Raw genomic sequence first — 24,390 nt, 5'->3', positions numbered from 1 at the left:
CCTCCTGCCAGATTATTCTCCTCGTACCTCACACATGCAAGCACATATCCATTCAGCAAACATCTCTGAGCACCCACCAGGTAAGGCAGGAGATTGTGGAGGTTAAGATTGTGCCTGGGTTTGATCCCAGTCCTCCCATTCCTGCATGTCAGGGACAATATGAACACCTCCATCCACAGGCTGTAAGGACATAAACGATTTCAGACACGTAAAATGCTTCTGACAGTGGCTGGCATGTAGTGAGTGTTCAGCGAACATTAGCTGTAATTATCAGCAATTAGGAACAATGCTCCGTTCTAGGCAAAGGGGGTCCAGGTGTAAGAAGATGGCCAAGGTCTCTGCTTCCGTGGAACTAATTCTAGATGCTATGAAGTGCTCTTCAGAAAATAAAAAGGGTGTTGTGATGGCAGATGATCATAGGGTGGGAGATGGGGCATCATGTTCAGAGGTCAAGGAAAGCCCCTGTGTGATGTTACCTCTCAGCCAAGACCCGAGGGGGAGACGGGCACTCAGGAGAACAGGGCTGGCTTGGTTTTTGATGTCTCAGATGGCAGGAGCTTTGCATCCCAGAGCTCATTGCAGGCAGATGGCTGTTCTAAATTCTCTATTTGTTTTAAGGCTCATAATACATGGGGATATATTTTGATCCTTTTATATCCTTGTCTTTATCTTAGTCAAGCGCCAGGAGTCATGTGGCCAGGCTTTACATCTCTTACTTGTCATTAACCAGCGTGGGCTGGTGGCCAAGGCGAGAAGGACTTGTGGGCATTGCCATGTTTTTTTTACTAATTGATTCTGCTTGATTTCCTGCTTTGCTGAACCTCTTCCTAATCCTCTTGGCTTTCTTTGCCTGCTCCCTTGAAGGCCCTCCCTTTTGTTCTCTAAAGTCATTGTCTGCCTGACATGAAAAGCACTTCAGTGAGCCAAATGCATAATTATATTAAGTAAAATAAAAACAAAAACAAAAACAAAAAACTGAGTCCCCTAATGGAGAATGAGTTTTCTCCATGCATTGTATACCTTGGGCGTGGAGGGGAAGATATCTTCCTTCTTCCCCCTCCCCTTTCCTTCCTAAACCAATAGTTGGCCTGGGTAAAGGGGAAACAGAGTGGGCTGCCCTTAGGAACAACACTTTGAGCTGTGGGCAGCGGCCAGGAAAAGGCTGCCCCCAGTCCCGTTCCCCACTGTGGAGGTGATGCACACACCTGTGTGCTCTTCACTGCCCCTTTCAGGTATCTGATCTTTCAGGATCGAATGGTTGTTATGTATCGGGTGGAGAGGCTTCTGTGAAGGCTCAGTAGGTCCTGGTATGAAAATGCAGGCCCCTCAGGAACAAATGAGATGTATCAGTTTCCACCAGGATCTAGGCTAGTTGCTTTCAAACTTTTTGACTATAACCCACAATTTATATCATGATCCAGTTATATAATACATAAAATTATGCTTGCTTTTCCTATGTAGGGTGCATTGTGATATTTTCTATTCTATTCTTTAAAAAAAGTATTGGCCACATTTCTCTAAATTTCTTTCACGAACTACTAATAGATTAGACGTGTTTACAAAATGTTGTTTAATAACTCACAGGCATCTGTCTTAGATCTTGCCCTGAATTTTCTCGTTCCAATAATATAACTATTTAAGTGCCGAAGTTACATTTAAGAGGTTGAAAAACTTTGTACTATTTGATCCAGTGATTCATCTTTGAATCTGCCTCAAGGAAAGATTGTTACTAGGAGGGAGGGCCAAGGGACCATCATGCACGTTCTGTTTTCAGCCAGATGTTTGACAAATTTGTGGGAAAGATGCAAAATGAAAGCTGGATTTGATTTTAGACTGTGAAGGAAATTTAAAAACACCTAATCCAATTTCCTCACGTAAAGAATTAGATGTAATCACAGCTAGTTGAACAACTATACTTAAAGAGTATTTCCTAATGGCTCAGTGTTAACGTGGAAGGAGTCTCCAACAATAATACTCCACTGGCCTCTGCCTTAAGTCTTAATGCTTAGAACCATCGTATTACCAATGACTTGGACAAAGACCTGGAAGACTGTTTAGCCAGTTCCCAGAGAGTAAGATAAAGCGTTTAGGTGAAATAATTAGGACTCAAAAAAAATCCAGCCAGGTAACAAAGATGGGCTAAAACTATCAAAGTGAACTCATTTAGTGAAAATATAGAGAACTTATGTGAAGAAAGTTCAAAATGCGAATGGCACAGAAACTGGCTGGAGCAAACACGAGTTTTTCCGCAGCATCCCTAGCCTCTACCCACTAGACACCCGTAGCAGCCTCTCCCCGAGTTGTGACAACCAAAAATGTCTCCAGACTTTGCCAAATGTCCTCTAGGGGGCAAAATTGCCCCTGTTGAGAACCACTGAGATAAACTGAGGTACTAATGGGGGAAAGGACCTAATGAATTTTTATCACCAGCAAAAATAGCAAAGCAAATGCAATCTGAGGCTGCATTATTATCAGTACTAAGAGCAACTACTGATGACCGAGTGCTTACCCTGCACCCGCCACTATGCGAAGGTCTTTACTTGTGAGTCCTCACTTAATGCCCACATGAATTCTAGGAGGTAGGAACACCATTGTCACCATTTTTTTGATGTCTAGGGACCTTAAGTGGCTTGCTTAAGGTTTCACAGCCAAGATGGTGAGAGCCTGCACCTTGCCCATTATGCTATGAGAGTTTTAAAATTACACACTAAGTGTACATCCTAGGAAGCAGCCAGTACCCTCATCCACCTGGAATGTGACTGAGAAGAAAGAAATAAGCTGCAAATAACCCTGAGGTGCCCACCCTCCCCCACATCCTAAAGCAGGGACTTGCCTGTAGCTGAGGTCCCAGCCTCCAGTCAGCTCATTGACTTAATTCATACAAAATTCGAGTATACTCTTTCTTCTATCATCAGGATAATAGAGTAATTTTTAGAAAGATTGTCAACAAAAGTGATTAAGAGTACATGGCGGCACTTTGAGGTTAAGTTTCAGTTATCTGGAAATGTTGTGCTGTCTGGGACCCCAGTTCTCGAGCACTGTGGCTCCAGGTCCAGGTCCAGAGGTCACTGGGATCACGATGCTGAAATGCTCTCTGAGGCTGAGTCCTGAGATTAGGGGGCAGGTGGCAGAGGGCTAAGATCTGGACAGCAGTCTTACCCAAGTCAGAGCCAGGTGCCATGAAATGTCAAGAAGTGTCAGGGGATGCTGAGCCCAGGGAGCCACAGCTGGGCAGTGACCTGTCCCCCCGCCAACCCCCGTCCCAGTGGCAGCCTTGGAGCTCAGGTCCGTCGACCTGCAGAACGCCAGGAACAACCAGGAGCCTCACACGCAGGAGGTGGGCCTGCAGTGGCTCATCATGCGCCACGGTGAGTCCTTCACAATCCAGCTGCATTTCAACCGACGCTTCCACTCTGGGACCGACTACATCATCTTTGTGGCTGAGACAGATGAGCCCGCCCCTCCCCAAGACAAAGTTCACCTCAAGGGCCCCTGCCTCTCCTTTCTGAACTTCCACATTTTTTTGTGTGTGTGGTACGCGGGCCTCTCACTGTGTGGCCTCTCCCGTTGCAGAGCACAGGCTCTGGATGTGCAGGTTCAGCAGCCATGGCTCACAGGTCCAGCCGCTCCACGGCATGTGGGATCCTCCCAGACTGGGGCACGAACCCGCGTCCCCTGCATCAGCAGGCAGACTCTCAACCACTGCGCCACCAGGGAAGCCCTTGCCTCTCCTTTCTGAACCGCCCTCCCCTCTCTTCTCCTGGGACCCCGGGGACCCTATTAGTGCTGTTAAGAAAAGATTTGGCCAACTCAGCAAACTAAGATTGTGATAATAACAGACAACTTTTAAATACACAACAGGCACTGTGCTAAAAATTCACACACACTAACTCATTTAATCCCTGTGACAAGACTTTCAGGTGGGTACTACTAAGATCCCATTTTACAGATTGAAAAAATGAGGCCACAGATCGTAAGTGCATGGCCAAGGACACCCAGTGGCAGTAAAAGGATTAGCAAGTGGTAGGAGAAGGTAAGGGTCCTCCCAGTTCCTCTGAAATCGTGTCACATACATTTTGCACCTCACTTTGGGGTCATTCTCTCTTACACAGGACCACAGCGCACCGAGCTGCTGGGAACCCGAGCCACCTTCTTGCTCATCCAGGCCCGACAAGGCAATGTCTGGAGTGCTTCTGACTTCACCATTCATGCCAACTCACTCTTTGTCTCCCTTTTCACACCAGCCAATGCAGTCATTGGTCCCTACACTCTGAAGATGGAGATCTCTCAGGGCCCTGGTCACAGCACAACCCACCCTCTGGGGACTTTCATCCTGCTTTTTAACCCTTGAAGTGCAGGTATAACTTGCTCACAGGTTGTAATTCTAACTGATCCATTGGGAACACTACGTGAGGATCTACTTAGAAAGCCCTGAAGATAAAATGCTGCACATCTATGCAATGTGTTACCATGTACTCACTAAAAATCATCTTTACAGAGAATTTTTAATGGCATGATGAAAATGTTCATGGTGTGATGTTAAGTGAAATCAATTAGGAAATGGAACACATATGATTCTAATTACATATATGTGCTGAGAAAGAGAGCACAGCCAGAATACACTAAAATGTAACGACGGCTGTTTCTGAGTAGTAAGAAGGGAGATCTTCATTGTCTTCTTTCTGTCATCCATATTTTCCAAATCTCTATGAAAAGCTTGAGGCTTTTATAACCAAGAAAAGATCATCTTTTTTTAAAGTATAGATTATATCGCTGGCCTCTAGAAAAGCACACAAGCTTTTAAGGGGTCCAGTCTTGATTTCTATTGCCATCAACCCATTGCTTATCTGATTATCCAGCAAGATACTGCCATTACTGTTTTTAATTTTATTACTGTTTGTTTTTTGGTTTGGGGCTTTGCCCCCTCTGCTATTCTTAACTGCTCAGAGGATGACGTCTACCTGCCAAGTGAAATACTGCTGCAGGAGTATATCATGATGGACTACGGCTTTGTTAACAATGGTCATGAAAGAGTCATCACCCCCGGCCCTGGAACTATGGGCAGGTAACACTGTCACCTGAAGTGGGCCTTAGACAACTCTATTAGGTTATGAACTGCCACTAACAGAAGTCAGGATGTGCAGTGCTGGACCAATTTCCCTTCCAGTGAGAGGCACAAGGAGGGAAGGGGAGATGTCTTTCCTTCTCAGTTTTTAATATTTTATGAAAAACTTAAAACATGGAGGTTCAGGCTACTATAATGAACCTCCATGAACCTCTTACCTTCAATAGTGATCAATTTATGGTGTATTTTGTTTCATCTAATCAGGGATTTGCAAACTATAGCCTGTGGGCCAGATGTGGCCCACTGCCTGTTTTTGCATGGCCCAAGAGTTTAGAATGGTTTTCATACTTTATAAACTGCTGAAAAAAAGAATTTAAAAAAAATAACACAGTCGGGCTTCCCTGGTGGCGCAGTGGTTGAGAGTCCGCCTGCCCATGCAGGGGACGCGGGTTCGTGCCCCAGTCCGGGAAGATCCCACGTGCCGCGGAGTGGCTGGGCCCGTGAGCCATGGCCGCTGAGCCTGCGCGTCCGGAGCCTGTGCTCCACAGCGGGAGAGGCCACAACAGAGAGAGGCCCGCGTACCGCAAAAAACAAAACAAAACAAAACAAAAGTAAACATTTTATAACTGGGGTATGAGAGTATTTTAGAGGAGGTTGTTCTGGAGAGTGCTTTTTCAGAGACCCACAGAAGAGGAGGACTTGAGCACCTGAACTTGAAAGAACGTCTCTAGTGCCCTGGATGAGAAACACTGAGTCTGAGCAGGGTTGAGGGAGAGGATTTTTTCCTGGACAAGCAGGAAAACATTCTGCTAGTAGAGAAAACATTTTCTGGCATTTTTTGTTTTTAAGGACAGGCCTTAGAAAAGGGCCCGCGTACCGCAAAATAAATAAATAAATAAATAAATAAAATTAAAAATAACACAGTCATCCCTTAGTATTTGCAGAGGATTGGTTTCAGGACGCCTCCACAGATACCAAAATCCAAGCATGCTCAAGTCCCTTATATAAAGTGGCATAGGCCGCTCTCGCCTTCTGAGATGGCCCACGCTCTGTCTGTGGAGTGTGTTTCTCTCTAAATAAATCCACTTCTTACCTATCACTTTGTCTCTCACTGAATTCTTTCTGCCATGACACATCAAGAACCTGAGCTTCATTAAGTCCTGAAACCAGATACTGAAACCCCTGCCAGGTGGGAGAAGTTAACTGTATGCTGCCACAACTGGCAGGACCCAGGACCGGTTGGAACCAGAAGGTTGATGATGCTGACTCCCACTTACCTCACACCAACCAATCAGAAGAAAGTCCATGAGCTGATCACACCCTCGTCTTTGAACCATTACTATAAAACTCCTCACTACCCCCTCCAGGTTGGGACACTCAGTTTTGAGAGCATTAGCCCTCTGTGGCCCCCTTTGCTTGGCAAAGCAATAAAACTATTCTTTTCAACTTCACCCCCCAATAAATAAATAAAAAATAAAGCGGCATAGTATTTGCATATAACCTATGCACAACTTCCCATGTACTTTTAAATCATCTCTAGATACTTAAAACACCTAAAACAATGTAAATGCTATGTAAATAGTTGCTGGCACTGTGCAGCAAATTCACGTTTTGCTTTTGGGAATTTTCTGGAATTTTTTCCCCTAATACTTTTGATCCTATTGGTTGAATCCATGGATGTAGAATCCACGGACACAGAGGGCCAACTGTATTTTGTGATGTGCAAATTATATGAAGTTCAAACTTCGGTGTCTAATAAACAGCATTTCATTGGAACACAGCTATGCTCATTCATTTAGGTATCATCTGTGGCTGCTTTCATGCTACAATGGCAGGATTGAGTAGTTGAGACAGAAACCCTATGGCCTGCAAAGCCTAAAATATTTATTATCTGGTCCTTTACAGAAAAACTTTGCCGATCCCTGATGTATTCTTCCCCATTCCTCGCATCTCATCACTGGATTTTTGGGAAGCAAATTACCATATCATTTAATCGAGTAATACTTCCAAATATAGTTCTAAAAGATGATGACTCTCTGAAAAACTGAGCCACAATACAGTATTATAACTGAAATAATGAACAGCAATTCTTTAATAACACCAAATATCCAGTTAAGGTACACAGCGGGGGACCTTTGACTCTGGGCAACTTTTCTACTCTCAACCACCAGCCGTGGCTGGGATAGTTTCTCTCCGCCTCCCACTGCCTTCTCAGCCCTGTCCACACCCACCGGGAGGGAAAAGTGGGTTGGGGGTAGGAAGCAGGGAGCCTTGCTGAGGAAGATCAGGTTCCCTGTTCTCCAACAACTTGTGTAATTTTTTGAAACTTAGAAAAATACCAGGGTATTTGGTAGCCAAAAGGGTTACGACACATGTAGCAAATACATGTTGTAGCTGTATGTCATGAGTGTACACTGGCTTCTCCTGTGCTCACACCATCAGCACTGAACCCTCTACCTGATTTGAAGGTTCTCCACGCTCTTCCCCCTCTCCTCACATGCCTGGCCTTATATGTATCCATCCGATCTCTTCCTACTCTCGCAAGTCCTCCAGGAGGAAAATCTCTGAGCCCCTGTCTCTGGTACCCATCATGCCCAAAGACCTTGGGTGAATGCCTTCACCCTGCTCTCTTCCTGTCTACCTTGTCCTTCCAAGCCCACCGGCTCCAATAGCCTTCTCTGATGCCTTCAGCTGACTCGCATCTTTCCAAATTCCATTTGCATTTTCCATCAGAAACACACAGGTTAGTTCTTCAAAATTCTGAATCTTAACACATTCCCAACTCGACTTACAAGCTCTTTGAAGGCAGGAACTTGTCTGATATTTGGCCCCACCCCAAACATCGGTGTTACTGACTTGGCTTCAGAATTCTAGACGTTTTTACTCTTCTCTTTGTTCTTCCTTGAAATCCCCTGGAAGTTTGAAGAGGACATGATAGATATCTGCTTTCAGATTCTGAACAAGAGCCTGTACTTCTTAGAGAACCCAACCAAAGACTACTCCCAGTGGAACAATGTGGTGTATGTCTGCAGGGTGGTGAGCGCCATGGTAAGGCCAGAAGCTTCCCCGGCCCTGCCTGGGCTCCCTGCCCCCCCCCCCCACCGCACCGCGAAAACCCACCTGTCTCTCCTCTGCAGATCAACAGCAATGATGACAGCCGTGTGCTGCAGGGGAGCTGGAGAGAGGACTACTCCCAGGGGGTCAGCCCACTGGAGCGGACGGGCAGCGTGGCCATCCTGTGACAGTGGGCAGCCAGGGGCGGGCAGCCTGTGAGGTATGGGCAGTGCTGGGTATTTGCAGCTGTTATGGGTACCAGTGAGTGAGGGGGAGATGGGAATGCAGAATCACTTATTGACTCTTCGTGATAACTCTTCGAGGTTGGGCTGGGATTATCTCCACTTCACCTGAGTTGACTGTGGCCTGTCCACAGCCCCATGGCTAAGGAGTGGTGGTCACTTGACTCTTAACCAGCACACTCTATAGTCTCAAGGAATCCTGCAATAACCAGGGAAGGTGTGACCTGCTGCAATCACTCTTCAGTCTCCTTGATGGAGCAGTTAGGCTATTAAAATGGTCACCTGGTCCCAAAGTGGAGGCAAAACTGGCTTGTTTCTGACACCTGCTCAGGATTCTCAGCTCAAGGTGAGCCTGGAGTCAGGGGCAGGTTGAGGGAAGCTTGAGGTGCAAGCAGATAATCTGGAAGCCTGATCTCATCTGTGGGCAGAGCTGGTGGCTCCCAAACACTTCTCAGAGAGATTCTTGAGGAGTTACAGTTAGAGATTGACTACTTTGCTGACTACCCTTAAGGAGCATCCATGTTTCATGCATTATCAGTTATTTACAATTTAGTCCCAAGTCATTGATCAGATTATCTGTGAAGATGAGGGAAAGATGGAAAGCACTGTGGTGCCTGCCTATCTTCCCCCAAGAGGCAGGAGTACCTTGCACAGTGCTGCCTGTTACATTGTGATGCTCAAGAAGTGTTTACTGAACCGATGTGTTGACTCTGAGTTGGAGAACGAGGGAGCACAGAATGGGGAGGACAGAGACAGGGTCCAAAGACAAAGTTCTAGACTTTTCTGAGAGGGGCAACATAGCTTGGCAGTTATATACAGGTGCTACAGAGAGTGGAGGGGTATAAATATGAGTGTTCAAATCAAGTGACCTCATTTTGTTCATTTGTTTTCACGGGAAAATGCTCAGCACAGTGCCAGTATTTAGTACAGCCAGATTTGCCTTGGACTAGGCAGGTGTTAAGGAGGAGGGCTCAGGCCTTTAGACCCTGCAAAGAGAGGGAGAAGGTCTAAGTCTGCATCTTTGCTCCACCTCCGAGCCTCTCCCCATGGCTAGGCCCTAGAGTCTACGACCTTTGAGCGAGGGGAAAGCTGCTCCTGCCAAGTTGCCTCTGGCCACTGGCAGCCCTGGTCTAACTCTCACCAAGGGTTAAGGGTTTGTGAAAGCCCAGGAGCTGTGCTGGCAGTGGATAGGCGACTGTGGACAGGTGGCGTCCTTTGGGGATCTTCAATGAATCGAAACAAAAAGATTGGTCATTCTTAATAGTCCTCTTACATTTCAAAGCATTGTAATCCTCCCAGCAGCCTCAGCGGCCACCATCTGCTCCTAAGCAGGACAGGGGTGGGATAAACCTCTCTCTAAACTCACCTTGCTTGCTTCCACACCTGGCTGTCGGCTTAATTTCATCTGGCCCTGGTCAAGTGTGTGTGGTGGTGGTGGTGGTGGGGATGACGGTGATGTAGTGGCTGCTTTGTGTGATTCCTAAGACGCCACAAGAGGGTGCTGTTGTCTTATCAAAGATGGTCATTGCCTCGTACATGCAAGGTTCCCTTCGTCGCTGTCTTCCACATATCTCCATAAGTCTATCTGGCTCTTCTATCTGTGCTTTGATTTCTTTCTTTCCTCCAAACCCTTTTATTTGAGTATAATTACAGATCCAGAATTTCAGAACTGAAAATCATCTAGTCCAACTCTTCATTTTGTTACATATAAGAAGACTAAGGGCCAGAGAAGTTAAGCCAGTTACCTAAGGTCACACAGCTTCTCTTCTGGCCACAGCATAGGTCTAATTTTTTAAATTTTTCTTTCCAATTATCAAATGTTTAGGTTCTCTTTTTTTAGTTTGGAAAGCTGCTGAATGGAAAAATCCCTAAATGATAAATTGAGTTGTTGTTAAGTGACCCTCAAATGATTTCTTTCTCCTGGTGGAATGGAGACTATGGATAGGGCAGGTAGGCCACAAGGTTCTGGGCCTGGGTGAGGTGCTCTGAGGATAAAGGAGTGACAGGTATGGATCTGCAAGAATCTTGGCCTTTTCTTCTCCTCCAGCTTGAAAGTGAGAAAGTATGCTCATGAAACCAATGATTCTTCTTGAAATACACTCAGTTAGTCCCCATGCTTTTCTTCTCTTTAGTAATGAGATGCTTAGGTGTTCCAACCCGTGTCGTTTCCAATTTCCATTCTGCATACAACGTGGATGCAAACTTGACCATCGACACCTACTATGACCAACATGCAGAGATGCTGCCAACTCAGAAACAAGACAAAATATGGTAAGGGGCACTGTCTCCTACAGGTCTCTGCTCCGTTCCAGGTAGGGTAGGAAAATTCTGGCCTGATGCTGTCTGGCCTTGAGGAAATATTGCCCCGTACATTGTTGCCGATGCTCAGAGAATAAGTTCCCCAGCCAGAAAGCTGTTGTGGCTAATCAGAGCATCACATCAAGTTCATTTCAGAGATAGAAGACTATGGGATAATGTATTCTGAAGCTGGCAACCAAATGAATAGGTCGTGTCTCCTCTGAATACTGACCTCAAAATCTGTTTCATCTTACTCTTCCTTCTTTGAGCCTTTCTGTTTCAGAAAACAGAGCACATTTCTCTGTTTCTCTGTCAGGGCAAAGCCAGGACTAGCTGCCTCTGCATATTTCCTTTGGTCTCTGCTGACTTCTCCTCTCCCTGCCCCACTCCCTCTCTGTAGGCATGTGTATATACGTCTGTGTGTGTCTCTGTGTGTCCCTTTATTTTTGGACCTCTAGTTGCTTCCTCTGGTTCCTTTCTCCTCTGCTCTACCCCACATCTGATTTCCTGTTTTTGCTTTTCCAGCCAGTTTCCAGGTGAGACCTTTGAATTGTATGAGAACTAGCTGCTGTCCTTGGAGCTCCCTCCCTCTCTGGGCTCCTCGAGGGCTGAAACTTCTCTGGGTCAATGAGCAGTAGTGTATCTAGGAAGGACATGTCACTTGTGTAGAATTCTGTCTGTGAGCACGTAAGCTGAATCTAATCATGAAGAAACAGCAGGCAAGTCCAAAATGAGGGCCACTCTGATAAAAATAAATAAATAAATACTGTATTCAAAATGTCAATGTGATAAAGCCGGAAGAACTCTTCCAGATCAAAGGACACAAAGGTTTTTGGTCAACTAAATGCCATGTGTGATCCTGGACTGGGTGGAAAAGAATGCCACAGAGCTGCAGTCCCCAACCTTTTTGGCACCAGGGACCGGTTTTGTGGAAGATGATTTTACCACGGGAAGGGTGGGGCGATAGTTCAGGCGGTAATGCAGGCGATGGGGAGCAGCAGATGAAGCTCCACTTGCTCGCTGCTGCTCACCTCCTGCTGTGCGGCCCAGTTGCTAACAGGCCACGGGCCGGTACCGGGGGTTGGGGACCCCTGCCACAGAGGACATTATTAGCTGACAACATTGAAATATAGACAGTAAAGTAGATAAAAGGATAGTATCAATTTTTTTTTTTTTTGCGGTACGCAGGCCTCTCACTGTTGTGGCCTCTCCCGTTGCGGAGCACAGGCTCCGGACGCGCAGGCTCAGCGGCCATGGCTCACGGGCCCAGCTGCTCCGCGGCATGTGGGATCTTCCCGGACCGGGGCACGAACCCGTGTCCCCTGCATCGGCAGGCGGACTCTCAACTACTGCGCCACCAGGGAAGCCCGAGGATAGTATCAATATTAAATGTGTGAGTTTGATAACTGTACAAGAGTACACAAGGGAAGATCCCTATTCTAAGAAATCTCCATATCCACACTGAAAGAAAGCTAGTGATAAAGCAAAGGGGGCAAAATGCTAACAATAGATGAACTGGGTATATGGGTGCTCTTTGTACTATTCTTGCAACTTTATTATAAGCTTGAAATTACTTCCAAATAAAATGTAGAGAAAATAAAGGAAGAAACAATGATACAAAGCACTCAGTATAGGGTTTGATACCTGGCAAATCCTCTGAAAACGTGAGTCCTTTTCTCCTTACTGCTTTCTCCAGGAATTTCCATGTCTGGAACGAGTGCTGGATGATCCGGAAAGATCTCCCTCCAGGATACAACGGGTGGCAGGTTCTGGACCCCACTCCCCAGCAAACCAGCAGTGGTGAGAGCAGACCATTGTGAAAGGGTCTGGGCTCTGTGGGGACGCCGGTCAGGGTGACTGACCCCACGAGCAGGAGGCCAGAAAGGAACGATGCCTTTCCCACTTCATCCGCTTTCCAAAGTCGTAGCAGAGACAACTTCAGGTCAGGGGTCTAACTTTGCCTTTGACAGTTGGGTGAGCTGATGAGTCACTGGACCTCTCAGTTGTTTCCTCACCTGTAAAGTAGGGAAGATGAAGGTGATGACTGCTGCTTCCCAGGGTGGCTGTGAGCATCAGATGAATTAATGGGAACTGGAGAGCACCCCATGGATGAGGGTCATTAATGCCACTGCCCCTCCCCATCCCATCTCCCTACCTCTACCTCCCATGGCCAGGACCCGCTGGCCCTGGTCCATATGTCAGCAGCCAAGTTAATGGTCCACAACTCCTGTTCCCTGAACAGGGTTGTTCCACTGTGGCCCTGCCTCTGTAAAGGCCATCAGGGAAGGGAAGGTCCACCTGCCCTACAACACCCCATTTGTGTATGCTGAGGTGAACGCCGATGAAGTCGTTTGGCTGTTGGAGGATGGCCAGGCCCAGGAACTCCTGGCCCATATCATCAGTTCCATCAGGAAGGAAATCAGCACCAAGATGGTAGGGTCAGACCAGAGCCAGAACATCACCAGCTCCTACAAGTACCCAGAAGGTGCCTGGGGCCCCAGTTTTTCAGGGAGGGGGGCAGCTGTAACCTCCTTTGTGTTGCCTCCCAAAGGACATGAGGATGGCTCTCACGTTGAAACCATCACCACCTAACCACTGCCTCCGCAAAAGATGACAAAAGACACCATCCAGTGCTTAAAATCAGGAACTCATTTAACCCAAATTTTTGGCAACTCTATGAGGCAAGGAAATATCCCTGGGCTATATGTGACTGAACTGAGCACCAAGAGATGAAGGGACTGTGAGAGAGCAAGGGTTTGAGCCCAGCACCAAGCAACACCAATCGTTCCAGCCATGATGCTGTATTGTCTCCTTAGGCAGCTATTCTTTGTGGCTGAGGCTTCGGGAGGGGACCTGGGAGTTGCTGGGTGCCTTGTTTCCAGCAAGAAGTTCATTGGTCCTCCTGACCCCTCCCCACTGATGTCTTTCCTGGCTCTCCTTTCTGTCAGGATCCTGTGAGGAGCGATCTGTGTTCATGAAGGCCTCCTGGAAAATGCTGGGCCCTTGGAAGGCCTCTTCACCCTTCCTGGACCTGCTGGGGTCTGGGGGCTTTGAGGATCAGCCAGCACAGCTGCAGCTTTACCTGACCAGGAAGGCTGAGTGGGGCCAGGACCTGCTGCCGAAGCTTAATGCCGGGAGTCTGGCAGATAGAGCCCAACCCCAGGGGCCCATCCGCCTGGTGGTGCATTTCTGTGCACAGACCCTGCTGCACGACGGTGGCACCTGGGAGCCCCTCTGGAGACAAATAGTGCGCTTGACCCTGGACTTCGGGGAGGGTGAGTATGAGGCAGGCCTGGAAAGGCACATACAGGGAGGGAAGCTTGGGGCCGTGAACAAGGCACCCACACACACACGCATGCACACACACGCATGCACACACATGCACGCACAGCACACACGCACACACACACACGTTGGGCAGTGAAGCTGCTGTTGGCAGGAGATTGAATGTCAGGTACTGTACCTCTGATGCCATCCCACCAGGTGAAACACAGCAGTGACCTCGGGGGGTCAGGGGTGCAGGGTAAGCACCATCTGTCTCTCTCTCTTACACACACACACAAACACTTTCACACATGCACATAGACTCATACTCATATTCTCTCTCAAACACAAACTATTATTTCCTCTCTCACACATACACGTTTTCACTCTCTCTTTCCGAGACCCATTCCTGGACTCAAGATGTATTTTGTCTGTGCTTAGAGACACAGTGACTGCTCTTGCTACCCTACAACAATTATAGAAACAAACTGATGGATGAAAAGCTGATCTGTGTGTCTGGCATCGCCAAGGTGGAGGAGACAGGGAGGTCCATGCTGGGGCCTCCCCACTTATCTACTGAGGTAAGGCATCTGGACAGAGATGGGGCCCAGGGGCCCTCTGACTCACCCAATTCAGGGGCTGGGGGCACAGCAGCTAACAAGGCACAGTCCCTGCCTTGGACACCAAACAGGTGATTAAAGTGCAGTATGGTGTGGTCCCTTGCACTCTGTGCAAAGGGAAGTCTTCCCAGAGGAGGTGACATTTTACAGAAGATACACAGGAAGACACTCTAGAGAAACGAGGTGGAGTTGAAGGCATTTTAAGTAAGGAAGTAGCTTTGCAGAGGCAAAGAGACAAGAAAGGTGGTATCTGGGAGATGGAGTAGAGAAGACAGGTTTGAGAGAGACTCAGGCCAAATTCCTTGTCACCTGATAAGACAGGGGTGACAAGGAAGAAGGAAACAAATGAAAGGTGAGCCTCACATTTCACGTTCAGAGGCTTGAGTGGCTGGTAAGGCAATTGCATGAGGAACGAATACAGGTGAAGGAAGGGTAAATGGGGGAGGGCAGGGATGACCTCCATGTCCTATAACCAGGGTTTTTCTTCCTCTGAAGGCTCCTTTCCCCACTTTCCCCTCCTACCTGAAGGCCTTGCCCACTGCCTAATCCCCACCTGACTGTGCACCTGGTGGATCTGTGAACAGAACCCTCCACCCCCACCAGAAAGAGATGTGAGTGGCTCCTCATCATAAACTGTCTGGCCACCTGACAGTTTTCACCTGGACATGCTGTGAGGTCATCAGGCCAAGTGATGCCAGGCAGCCTCCGTGAGTGGGGAGGGGGTAACAGTGGGCAGAATCACAAGAGCAGACACAAGCCTGGGGCTGAGGTGAGGGCCCTGCCCATTACACAAAGCCCTGGTTACAACAGGATCCAATGCAAACACATCAAGTGCCAAGTAGGCTATTAATTGGTCCCCATTGCTAAGGAACCCCGGGATGATTTGTGTGACCATGCTGGATGCCAAAGCTATTTTGACCTTGTTCAACTTTGGCACACTCACTAGAGTACAAAGGACTTGTTTCTTTTCTTTGAATTCCAGAGACGTCAGGATGTGTTCTTCCTTCTCCTCGAGTCTCTGGTTGAGCCAGAACGTGCCCCCAGTATGATCTGGGTGGTCAGGTCATTTCAGTTCAACACTCGTTTACCAAATATCCATCATTTGGCTGGTACTGTGCTAGGCACTGGGGCTCTAGAAGTGAGTAGGATGGATCCCTGCCTCCCACTCACAAGTCAAGGCCATGCTGCCCTATGACACAGACCTCACATGTGATGCACTGAATACACCTGGAGAAACTCAGGGTCTGCTAATGTATATGAAGACAGAGCAGCATGGGAGGAAGATCCTGACTGGGGTCTAGGACACCTGGGTCAGGTCCTTCTCTGCCATTAACATATCCTGCAACTTGGGCCTCAGAATGACATCACGAGTGGCACATGGATGGCACACATGACACCACTTCCTTATCCCATGCCTGTGTCAGACACTACTAATCAATCATGACCCTCTCACTGGCTCTGGATTGTCCTCAGGATCCTTTTTAACACACCATTCCTATCAGCCACAACTAACGGATTGGAGCTGGCACTTAAGTTGAAATCTAATTGCCATCCTGAGCTAGATGACGGGGAGGGAAATAGATTTCACTTGGTGCCAATTCCCAGTTGGTGGTGGCTTCCAGTAGTACTGTAAGCTCCTAAGGCAGGCCAGTGTATGTGTTAACCGTGAATACTGTGGGCTCATGTTCTCGCCCCTGCAGCGTCTTCGTGCTAAGTGAGCAGTCCCTGGTGGTCATCAGAGGGATGGGGAAGTGAGGTAGCTGAACTGAGTGCGGACATGAGGCCAGTTGCCCATGATAACCCCGTCTTCTCTCCACACAGGTGCCCGAGAGGGCCGAGGTGGGCAAGGCCCTGAGAGTCCACATCACGCTCACCAATACCCCCTCGGTGGCTCTGAGTCACTGCACAATGGTTCTGGAGGGCAGTGGCCTCATCAATGGGCAGATAACAAATGAGTAAGTACCATGGCTATCCACCTGCCTCATGCTGGTTTTAGATAAGGGGATGCCTCGTGGGGTCATAGGATGGTCATAGTCTCCTGGATGCTGCCTCCTTTCCCCCACCTTCCCACCTCCTTGGGGAAGGTTGAGCTCAGTGGTGTTGAGGGTGCGGGGGTGTGGGATGTGCTACCAACGAAGAGAGGAAACCAGATCACCCACCCAAGCAGTTACTCAAGGCTCTAAAAGGCCCTTTTTGACTTTCAGTCTTGGAACTCTGGTGGCCAGACACACCATCCAAATTCAACTGGACCTCTACCCCCATCAAAGCCGGACCCCACCAGCTGCAAGTCCTCATCAGCAGCAACAGATCAAGGAGATCAAGGGCTACAAGTACATCTTCGTTGCTGCAGGAAGGGCTTCTTGAGCCTCACACCCACCTCCTCAGGCCTTCCCAGTCATCCAGCCACTCCCCCGCCCCCCTCCTGACACCCTCTGGGGCCCCCGTACCCCTCCAGGCCCATTTTGCTCTCTTCTCCTCCTGAGGGTGTGGTGTTATCTTTGCTCCTTCTCTGTCCTCTTCCCCCCCTGCCTGGGGGTGAAGGAAGTGCTGTTAGAAGCACTGTGCATCTCGGGAAGAGACAATAAAAATGCTTTATCTATCATCAGTGTTCCTTTTTGTGTGCTAACAAGCTACTTATTGCTACTGGCTGGTCCTCTCAGCCTGACTGCCACCTGTGTGGCTGGGCCCTCCCTGCTCTTCCTGTCTTCTCTCTCCTCCTGCAAGATCTGCAGCCACAAAATAAGTGCAACGTGATCCCCTCTAAACCACCCTCTCTGGAATCCTAGATCCCAGGTCTCTCCATTTAAATTGTCTTAGTGAGCCCGCAAGCAGAGGCTGGAGGGAGGTCTGGGGAGGGCGGCCCAGACATGCTGGGAGGACACTGTGGCCTGCGGGGACCGGCCAGAAGCTGCTGCCGGCCTGAGAGCCTGGGGACAGTGGGGCAGGGCCCACTCACAGGGATAGCGGGCTGCCCCCCAAAACAGGCCCCCACTTTCCCTGACCCCATCTCCCCTTCTTGCTCCCTCACCAACTCCCTCTCCTCAACCTGACCTCCTCAGCCTCTCTTCCTTCATTGTGTGTGTTTTTGTTATTTTAAGAACAGGGAGCCACTCTTTTGTATTTTCTTCCTGTGATTCTCTAGATCATTTGTGCTCTTCTTAGATAATTTGGAAAGTACAGAAAAGTGAAAAGAAACAAAAGAAAAATCACCGATAGCTTCCCCATCCCAGAAGAAATCTCTGCTAACATTTGACACTTATCTTTCTGGTCTTTTCCCCCCTTTCACTGTGTTTTTGAAAGTTATCATTACATGGCTATCATCAAAAAGACAAGAGATAACGAGTTTTGGTGAGGGTGTGGAGGAAAGGGAAACCGTGTGCACTGTCGGTGGGAGTGTAAATTGGTGCAGCCACAGGGGAAAACAGCATGGAGGCTCCTCAAAAAATTAAAAATAGAACTACCATATGATCCAGTAATTCAACTGTTGGGCATATAACCAAAGGAAATAAAATCACTATCTCGAAGAGATATCTGCACCTCTGTGACACTAGCCAAGATGTGGAAACAACCCGTGTCTGTCAACCGACGAATGGATAAAGAAGATGTGGTGTATACAATGGAACATTAGGCAGCCGTGAGAAAGAAGGAAATCCTGCCATTTGCTACAGTATGGATGGACCTTGAGGGCATTATGCTAAGTGAGAGGTGATTCAGATAGAGAAAGACAAATACTGTATGATACCGCTTATACATGGAATCTAAAAAAGCTGAACTTGTAGAAACCGAGAGTAAAATGTTGGTTACCAGGGGCTGGAGGCAGGGGATTGGGGAGTGTAAGGCCAACTGGCCCGAGGCAGGGGAACACAATCAGATTCACAGGTTGCATCAGACCGAAATTCTCCGGACCACCCAGTTCCAGAAACTGACCTGGAGACTTTCCGGACCATCCAGTTCCAGGAACTGACCTGGGGACTTTGCACCCGGCCCAGCCTTCCCGCCTTTCGAGGGGCGGGACTAACGGTCCCCCAGGATACCCGAAAAGACCACCAAATAAGGAATACCCTGCGCCCTCCCAGATTCACCACACCCCTTTCCCTTCTTCCCCTATAAAATCTTGCCCAACCCTCGCCCCGGGTGCGACTTCTCTGGCCCCTTTCTCTCGGACCAGTGAACCTCGCCCGGGAGCGCTCCCTAATAAAGCTCACTTGAGGCTTTCCTCTGTTTCGCGGTGCCGTTTGTTAAGATCCGACCTTACATTTGGTGCCGAAACCCGGGAGGAGTACCAAGCCCCGCGGGTTACCGTGCGGGCCGCTCCTCCCCTCCCCCAGGAAACAACCAGGGAACCTCTCCGATCCGGCAGAAAACGGGGTAAGTCCCCCTCCCTTGTTCCCTCCGACCCCCAGAGTCCCTGCCCACCGGACTCCCTGTCCCTAATCGCGGCTGCGTCAGGGACTCCTCCGTCCTCTCTCCGGGCCTCGGGCAACTGTGGAGACGTCCCAATTGCCTGACCGCTCTCCGACCCTCCGGGCCTCGGGTGATTGTGGAGACGTCCCTATCGCCTGACCGCGCTCCGACCTGCCGTGAATTGGAGACTGAGACCAGGAACGCCTCTCTCCCTCTCCATTCACTCAGGGACAGACTGGGGGTCATGGGAACCTCACAATCGAAACCAGATCCTAAGACGCCCCTGGGGTGTCTCCTAGCCAAGATCTCCGTTGCCGATGGCTTATCTTCTATTCCACTGCGGCCTGGCCACAATATCCTCTAGACAATTAATCCTGAAGGTACTTTCGATTTTAACATTCTCCGTGATCTAGATAATTACTGCCGCAGGACGGGCAAATGGTCCGAGGTACCCTATGTTCAGGCCTTCTGGTATTTACGCTCCCGCCCTTCCTTCTACATCTCCTACATCCAAGCCCCTAATTTCCTTTGACGATGACCCCTCTCCACTAGCCGACCCACCCGAATCTCTCGCCTCTCCTCCCTCCAGAACTCCTCTCCAACCTCCACCCTACCCTGAAGCAGTGCCTCCTCCTCCCGAACCCGCTCCGGCCCATCCAACCGCTCCCCCGCCTCCCTCAACGGTTTCTCCTCCCACGCCCCTTGCTTCGCCAATTAGTGCACATACACGCTCTCAAGACTCCCAAGATCCAAATCTCCTCTGCCCTCTGAGGGAGGTAGCAGGAGCGGAAGAATTAGTTAGAGTTCATGTTCCCTTTTCCCTCCAAGATCTCTCTCAAATAGAAAAGCGATTAGGCTCCTTTTCTGCCGACTCTTCCCACTACATCAAAAAATTTCGCTACCTCTCTCAAGCTTACGATCTAACCTGGCACGATATCTTTGTGATCCTACCTTCTACTCTGACCCCTGACGAGACGGAAAGAATTCAAACTGCTGCCCGAAACCATGCAGATCAGGTTCACCTTACCGACAACTCCATGCCTGTCGGAGCGACTGCCGTACCTGGCACCGATCCAGACTGGACTTATCAGGATGGCCAAGATGGCCGTCGTAAGCGCGACCTCATGATCCAATGCCTCCTGGCTGGCATGCAGGCTGCCGCTCATAAGGTAGTCAATTTTGAGAAACGAAAAGAGATAACCCAAGAACCTAACGAAAATCCAGCTATCTTTCTCAATCGCCTTACAGAGGCTTTAACTCTCTACACCCGGCTGGATCCCGACACCCCGGCAGGGGCAGCGGTCCTGGCCACCCATTTTATCACCCAATCAGCCCCGGACATCCAAAAGAAATTAAAACGGGCAGAAGACGGCCCTCAAACCCCTATTCGAGATCTGGTAAAGATGGCCTTTAAAGTCTACAATGGCCGTGAGGATTTGGCAGAATCCAGCCGACAGGCTCGAATGCACCAAAAGGTGGCCCTCCAAACCCAAGCTCTTGTAGCCGCCCTAAGGCCGGCCATCTCCCATGGATCACAGCATCCACGGGGTCCGCAAAAGGGGCCTGCTTCAAATGCAGGAAAAAAGGCCACTGGGCTCGCCAATGTCCCAATCCCCGACCTCCTTCTAAGCCCTGTCCCAGCTGCGGGCTAACGGGCCACTGGAAGAGTGACTGCCCTACGAATGGCCCTCCCTCAGCGTCTCCACGCGGGGGGCAGGCCGACCCAACGGCATTACCACTCGAACTGCTGGGATTGGCTGACGACTAACGGTGCCCGGACTCGAAGACCCCCATCATCCTCGCCGAGTACAGGGTAACGCTACAGGTAGCGGGTAAGTCCATCTCATTTCTGGTGGACACGGGGCTACCTATTCGGTCCTGCCTACTTATTCCGGGCCAGTTTCTCCTTCCCAGATCTCGGTCATGGGTATTGATGGCAAACCATCCTTCCCAGTCCAGACCGGTCCACTCCCATGTCATATCGAAGGACTCCCTTTTACTCATTCCTTCTTAGTCATACCATCCTGCCCAGTTCCCTTGCTAGGCCGAGATGTCCTTTTCCACTTAGGGGCCTCCCTCCAGCTGGTTAGACTTGACCCTAAGGTTCCCTCCTCCCAACTCCTGCTTCCTCTTCTCGGCCTGTCTCTAGAACCCTCCCCCTCCTATCCCCCCTTCCAATCACACCGAACCCAATCAATCCCCAAGTCTGGACATATTTTCCTATCAGTACATTCTTTTTAATAGCTACGATCACTCCACTGTTTGGATGTACCAAATGTTTCTCATTAGTCCCCTACTTATGGGCATTTTGGCTGTTTCTAGTGTTTGTCTTAGACAGACAAAGCTACAGAGAGTGTCCCAGCACCACATGTCTGATAATTCCCATCCTCTAAATCTGCCTGGGGGCACGGGTAGTTCCACAGGCATGCAGACACAGTGTGGGCAGAAGGAAGGGCGAGCCAGGAGGAGAGAGCAGGAAGAAGGGCAGGGAGGGATGAGAGTAGGGAGTGGGTCTGGTGGGCTTTGGGGGCAGAGGCCAGACTCAACCAAGCCTTACTTCTGACTTAAAGGATGCTGAGTAATATTCCATTGTATATATGTGCCACATCTTCTTTATCCATTCATCCGATGATGGACACTTAGGTTGTTTCCATCTCCGGACTATTGTAAATAGAGCTGCAATGAACATTTTGGTACATGACTCTTTTTGAATTACGGTTTTCTCAGGGTATATGCCCAGTAGTGGGATTGCTGGGTCATATGGTAGTTCTATTTGTAGTTTTTTAAGGAACCTCCATACTGTTCTCCATAGTGGCTGTACCAATTCACATTCCCACCAGCAGTGCAAGAGTGTTCCCTTTTCTCCACACCCTCTCCAGCATTTATTGTTTCTAGATTTTTTGATGATGGCCGTTCTGACTGGTGTGAGATGGAATATTACTCAGCCATAAAAAGAAACAAAATTGAGCTATTTGTAATGAGGTGGATAGACCTAGAGTCTGTCATACAGAGTGAAGTAAGTCAGAAAGAGAAAGACAAATACCGTATGCTAACACATATATGGAATTTAAGAAAAAAATGTTATAAAGAACCTAGGGGTAAGACAGGAATAAAGACACAGACCTACTAGAGAATGGACTTGAGGATATGGGGAGGGGGAAGGGTAAGCTGTGACAAAGCGAGAGAGAGGCATGGACATATATACACTACCAAACATAAGGTAGATAGCTAATGGGAAGCAGCTGCATAGCACAGGGAGATCAGCTGGGTGCTTTGTGACCGCCTGGAGGGCTGGGATAGGGAGGGTGGGAGGGAGGGAGACGCAAGAGGGAAGAGATGGGAACATATGTATATGTATAACTGATTCACTTTGTTATAAAGCAGAAACTAACACACCATTGTAAAGCAATTATACTCCAATAAAGATGTAAAAAAAAAAAAAGGACGCCCCCGCTTCCCTTCCTCCCTCTCCCCCAACCTTATCCCCAGGGGGCCTGCTGGGTTGTGCCAGAACCCAGAACCCTCAACATCTCTCACCACCTCTCACTGCCCTGTCGCTGAACGGCTCAGAACTCTTACCTATCAGCCCGGTGAAGAGGCACTGCCACTGAATCAAGGAGGACAGCTGTCTGTCTCTCTGTTCTCCCAGTCTCTGTGTCTCTCTTACACACACACACACACACACACACGCATATCTCCCGGCCTCCAAGACTAGGGGTTTCAGACTTGTACTGAGGGCCCCCCTGAGCTGTGGGGAGGAGAGTGATGCCTGTGCGGCCTTCTCTTTTCAGTCTTGTGCCCCACCCAGGTCCCAGGGAGAACCTATAGGGGCTAGGGATTGGTAGGGGCTGAAATCAGGATCAGTGGCTCCCCCATCACCAGGGCCAAGATATTGGCTGGGGAGCCCCACACACCCTGTCTCAGGCCACTGCTGCTCCCCACTATGGAGAGGGATGTGCGTGCTCTCAACCATGAACCTGCAGCTCTCACCACACTGGTCCAAAACCTGATAAAATGCATGTCAGCCAGGAGTCCTTCTCCACCAGCGACGCCCCCCCTCAGACTGTGTCTGAGGCTGCCTCTGAGGAAGGGGGGAGGGTACCATCACCTGAGGCTCAGGCAGGGCTTCCAGACAGTTCCAGGACACTGCAATGAGGACATCTGCCCCCATGGCCTTTTGTTTGTTCATTCTTAACTTTAAAGAGAAAATTCTTTTTATATCATAAAAGAGACATGTTCATTCCAGAAAATCTAGAGAACACCAATAGGCAAAAAGAAAAAAAATACTGCTACCATCTTTCAGAATAGGGTTCAAAATCCTCTGTTCATACACATATGTTTATAACAAAAGTCAATTCGTGCCCTACACATTATGTAACCTATTCAAGCTTAATATATCAAACGTAGATTTCTGTCTAAATATACAATTTTGCACCCATATATTAATAGTGTACAGAATTCTGTGATGGAGATGATCATTGAACTAGTCCCTAAGAACAGGGCCTTTAGGTTGTTTCCAACTTTTCAGTGTTAGAAACAGCACTCAGATGAGCAGCTTAAGTATCTAAATCTTTGTGCACTTTCTAAATACTTTGCTTAGAATAAATTCCTACAGAAGGAATGCTGAGGTCAATGCCAACCCCTAGGTTCCAGTTTTCTCATTTCCAACCAGGACTAGTTGAGTGTAGCAGAAAGGGAAGGGAACATGGACTCAAATGGGCTCTGTGTTCAAATTTCACTCTACATATGTGTGGTTTGGGCAAGTTACTTATCACTCTGAGCCTGTTTCCTCAACCTTGAGATGGGGCTAGGAGGTAAATGTACTCTGTAAACCAAGAAATTCCACCAAAGGTAACTTTTACTTCTACCCCATGTTCCTATTGAGCCTGTTGCTGGTGTTGATGGGGGGTAGGGGATGGGCCTCCCCAAGATGCCTCACTCATGCCCTTCTTGGAGTCACCGGGTTCTCTCCCCAGAGCTCAGTTTCCATGGCCCTGGGCCTTCTGGGGGTGGGAATGGAACAGGAAGGGTGGCATGGCTTTTCTGCTTTGTGTCCTCCCACTTTGATTCCCAGGAGACGCTGTCTACTTGGACGGTGAACCCCAGAGGCAGGAGTATGTCATGAATGATTACGGCTTCCTATCAAGGGAACAAGAACTGGATCTGTCCCTGCCCCTGGAACTATGGACAGGTGAGTCTCAGCCCTGTTCATGGCCCATCCGGGCCCTGGGCTCCTAGGGAGAGGGGAGGAGGACCAGATGGGAGGGTGCCCTTCATGCAAGCTTCACCCAGAACTGCTGACAAGTGGGGACTAAACGGCACCAGGAAGCTGTGAGACATGACCCCACAACTTCCTGGGAGCTAGGGGAGCAGCCATAGAAAGTTGGAAGGTGTTCTTTGCTGATCATGTCTGATTAGAACAACAGGATTTAAGGGGGAAGGA

General features: G+C 48.9%; 1 protein-coding gene across 1 annotated transcript in view; it reads left to right on the top strand.

The window, feature by feature from the left end:
- Nucleotides 1–2,493: 2,493 nt before the first annotated feature.
- The window catches only part of TGM5 (transglutaminase 5), a 43,489-nt gene continuing 21,592 nt past the window's right edge, over nucleotides 2,494–24,390 (top strand). The window contains 4 exon segments of the mRNA XM_067726573.1: nucleotides 2,494–2,542; nucleotides 3,267–3,450; nucleotides 24,023–24,085; nucleotides 24,087–24,138. Coding sequence (XP_067582674.1) covers nucleotides 2,494–2,542; nucleotides 3,267–3,450; nucleotides 24,023–24,085; nucleotides 24,087–24,138 — 348 coding nt within the window.

The sequence above is a fragment of the Pseudorca crassidens genome, chromosome 1 (assembly GCF_039906515.1).
Source record: "Pseudorca crassidens isolate mPseCra1 chromosome 1, mPseCra1.hap1, whole genome shotgun sequence".
NCBI lineage: Eukaryota > Metazoa > Chordata > Mammalia > Artiodactyla > Delphinidae > Pseudorca > Pseudorca crassidens.
The sequence above is the reverse complement of the archived record's forward strand: the minus strand, read 5'-3'. Positions and strand labels throughout refer to the sequence as shown.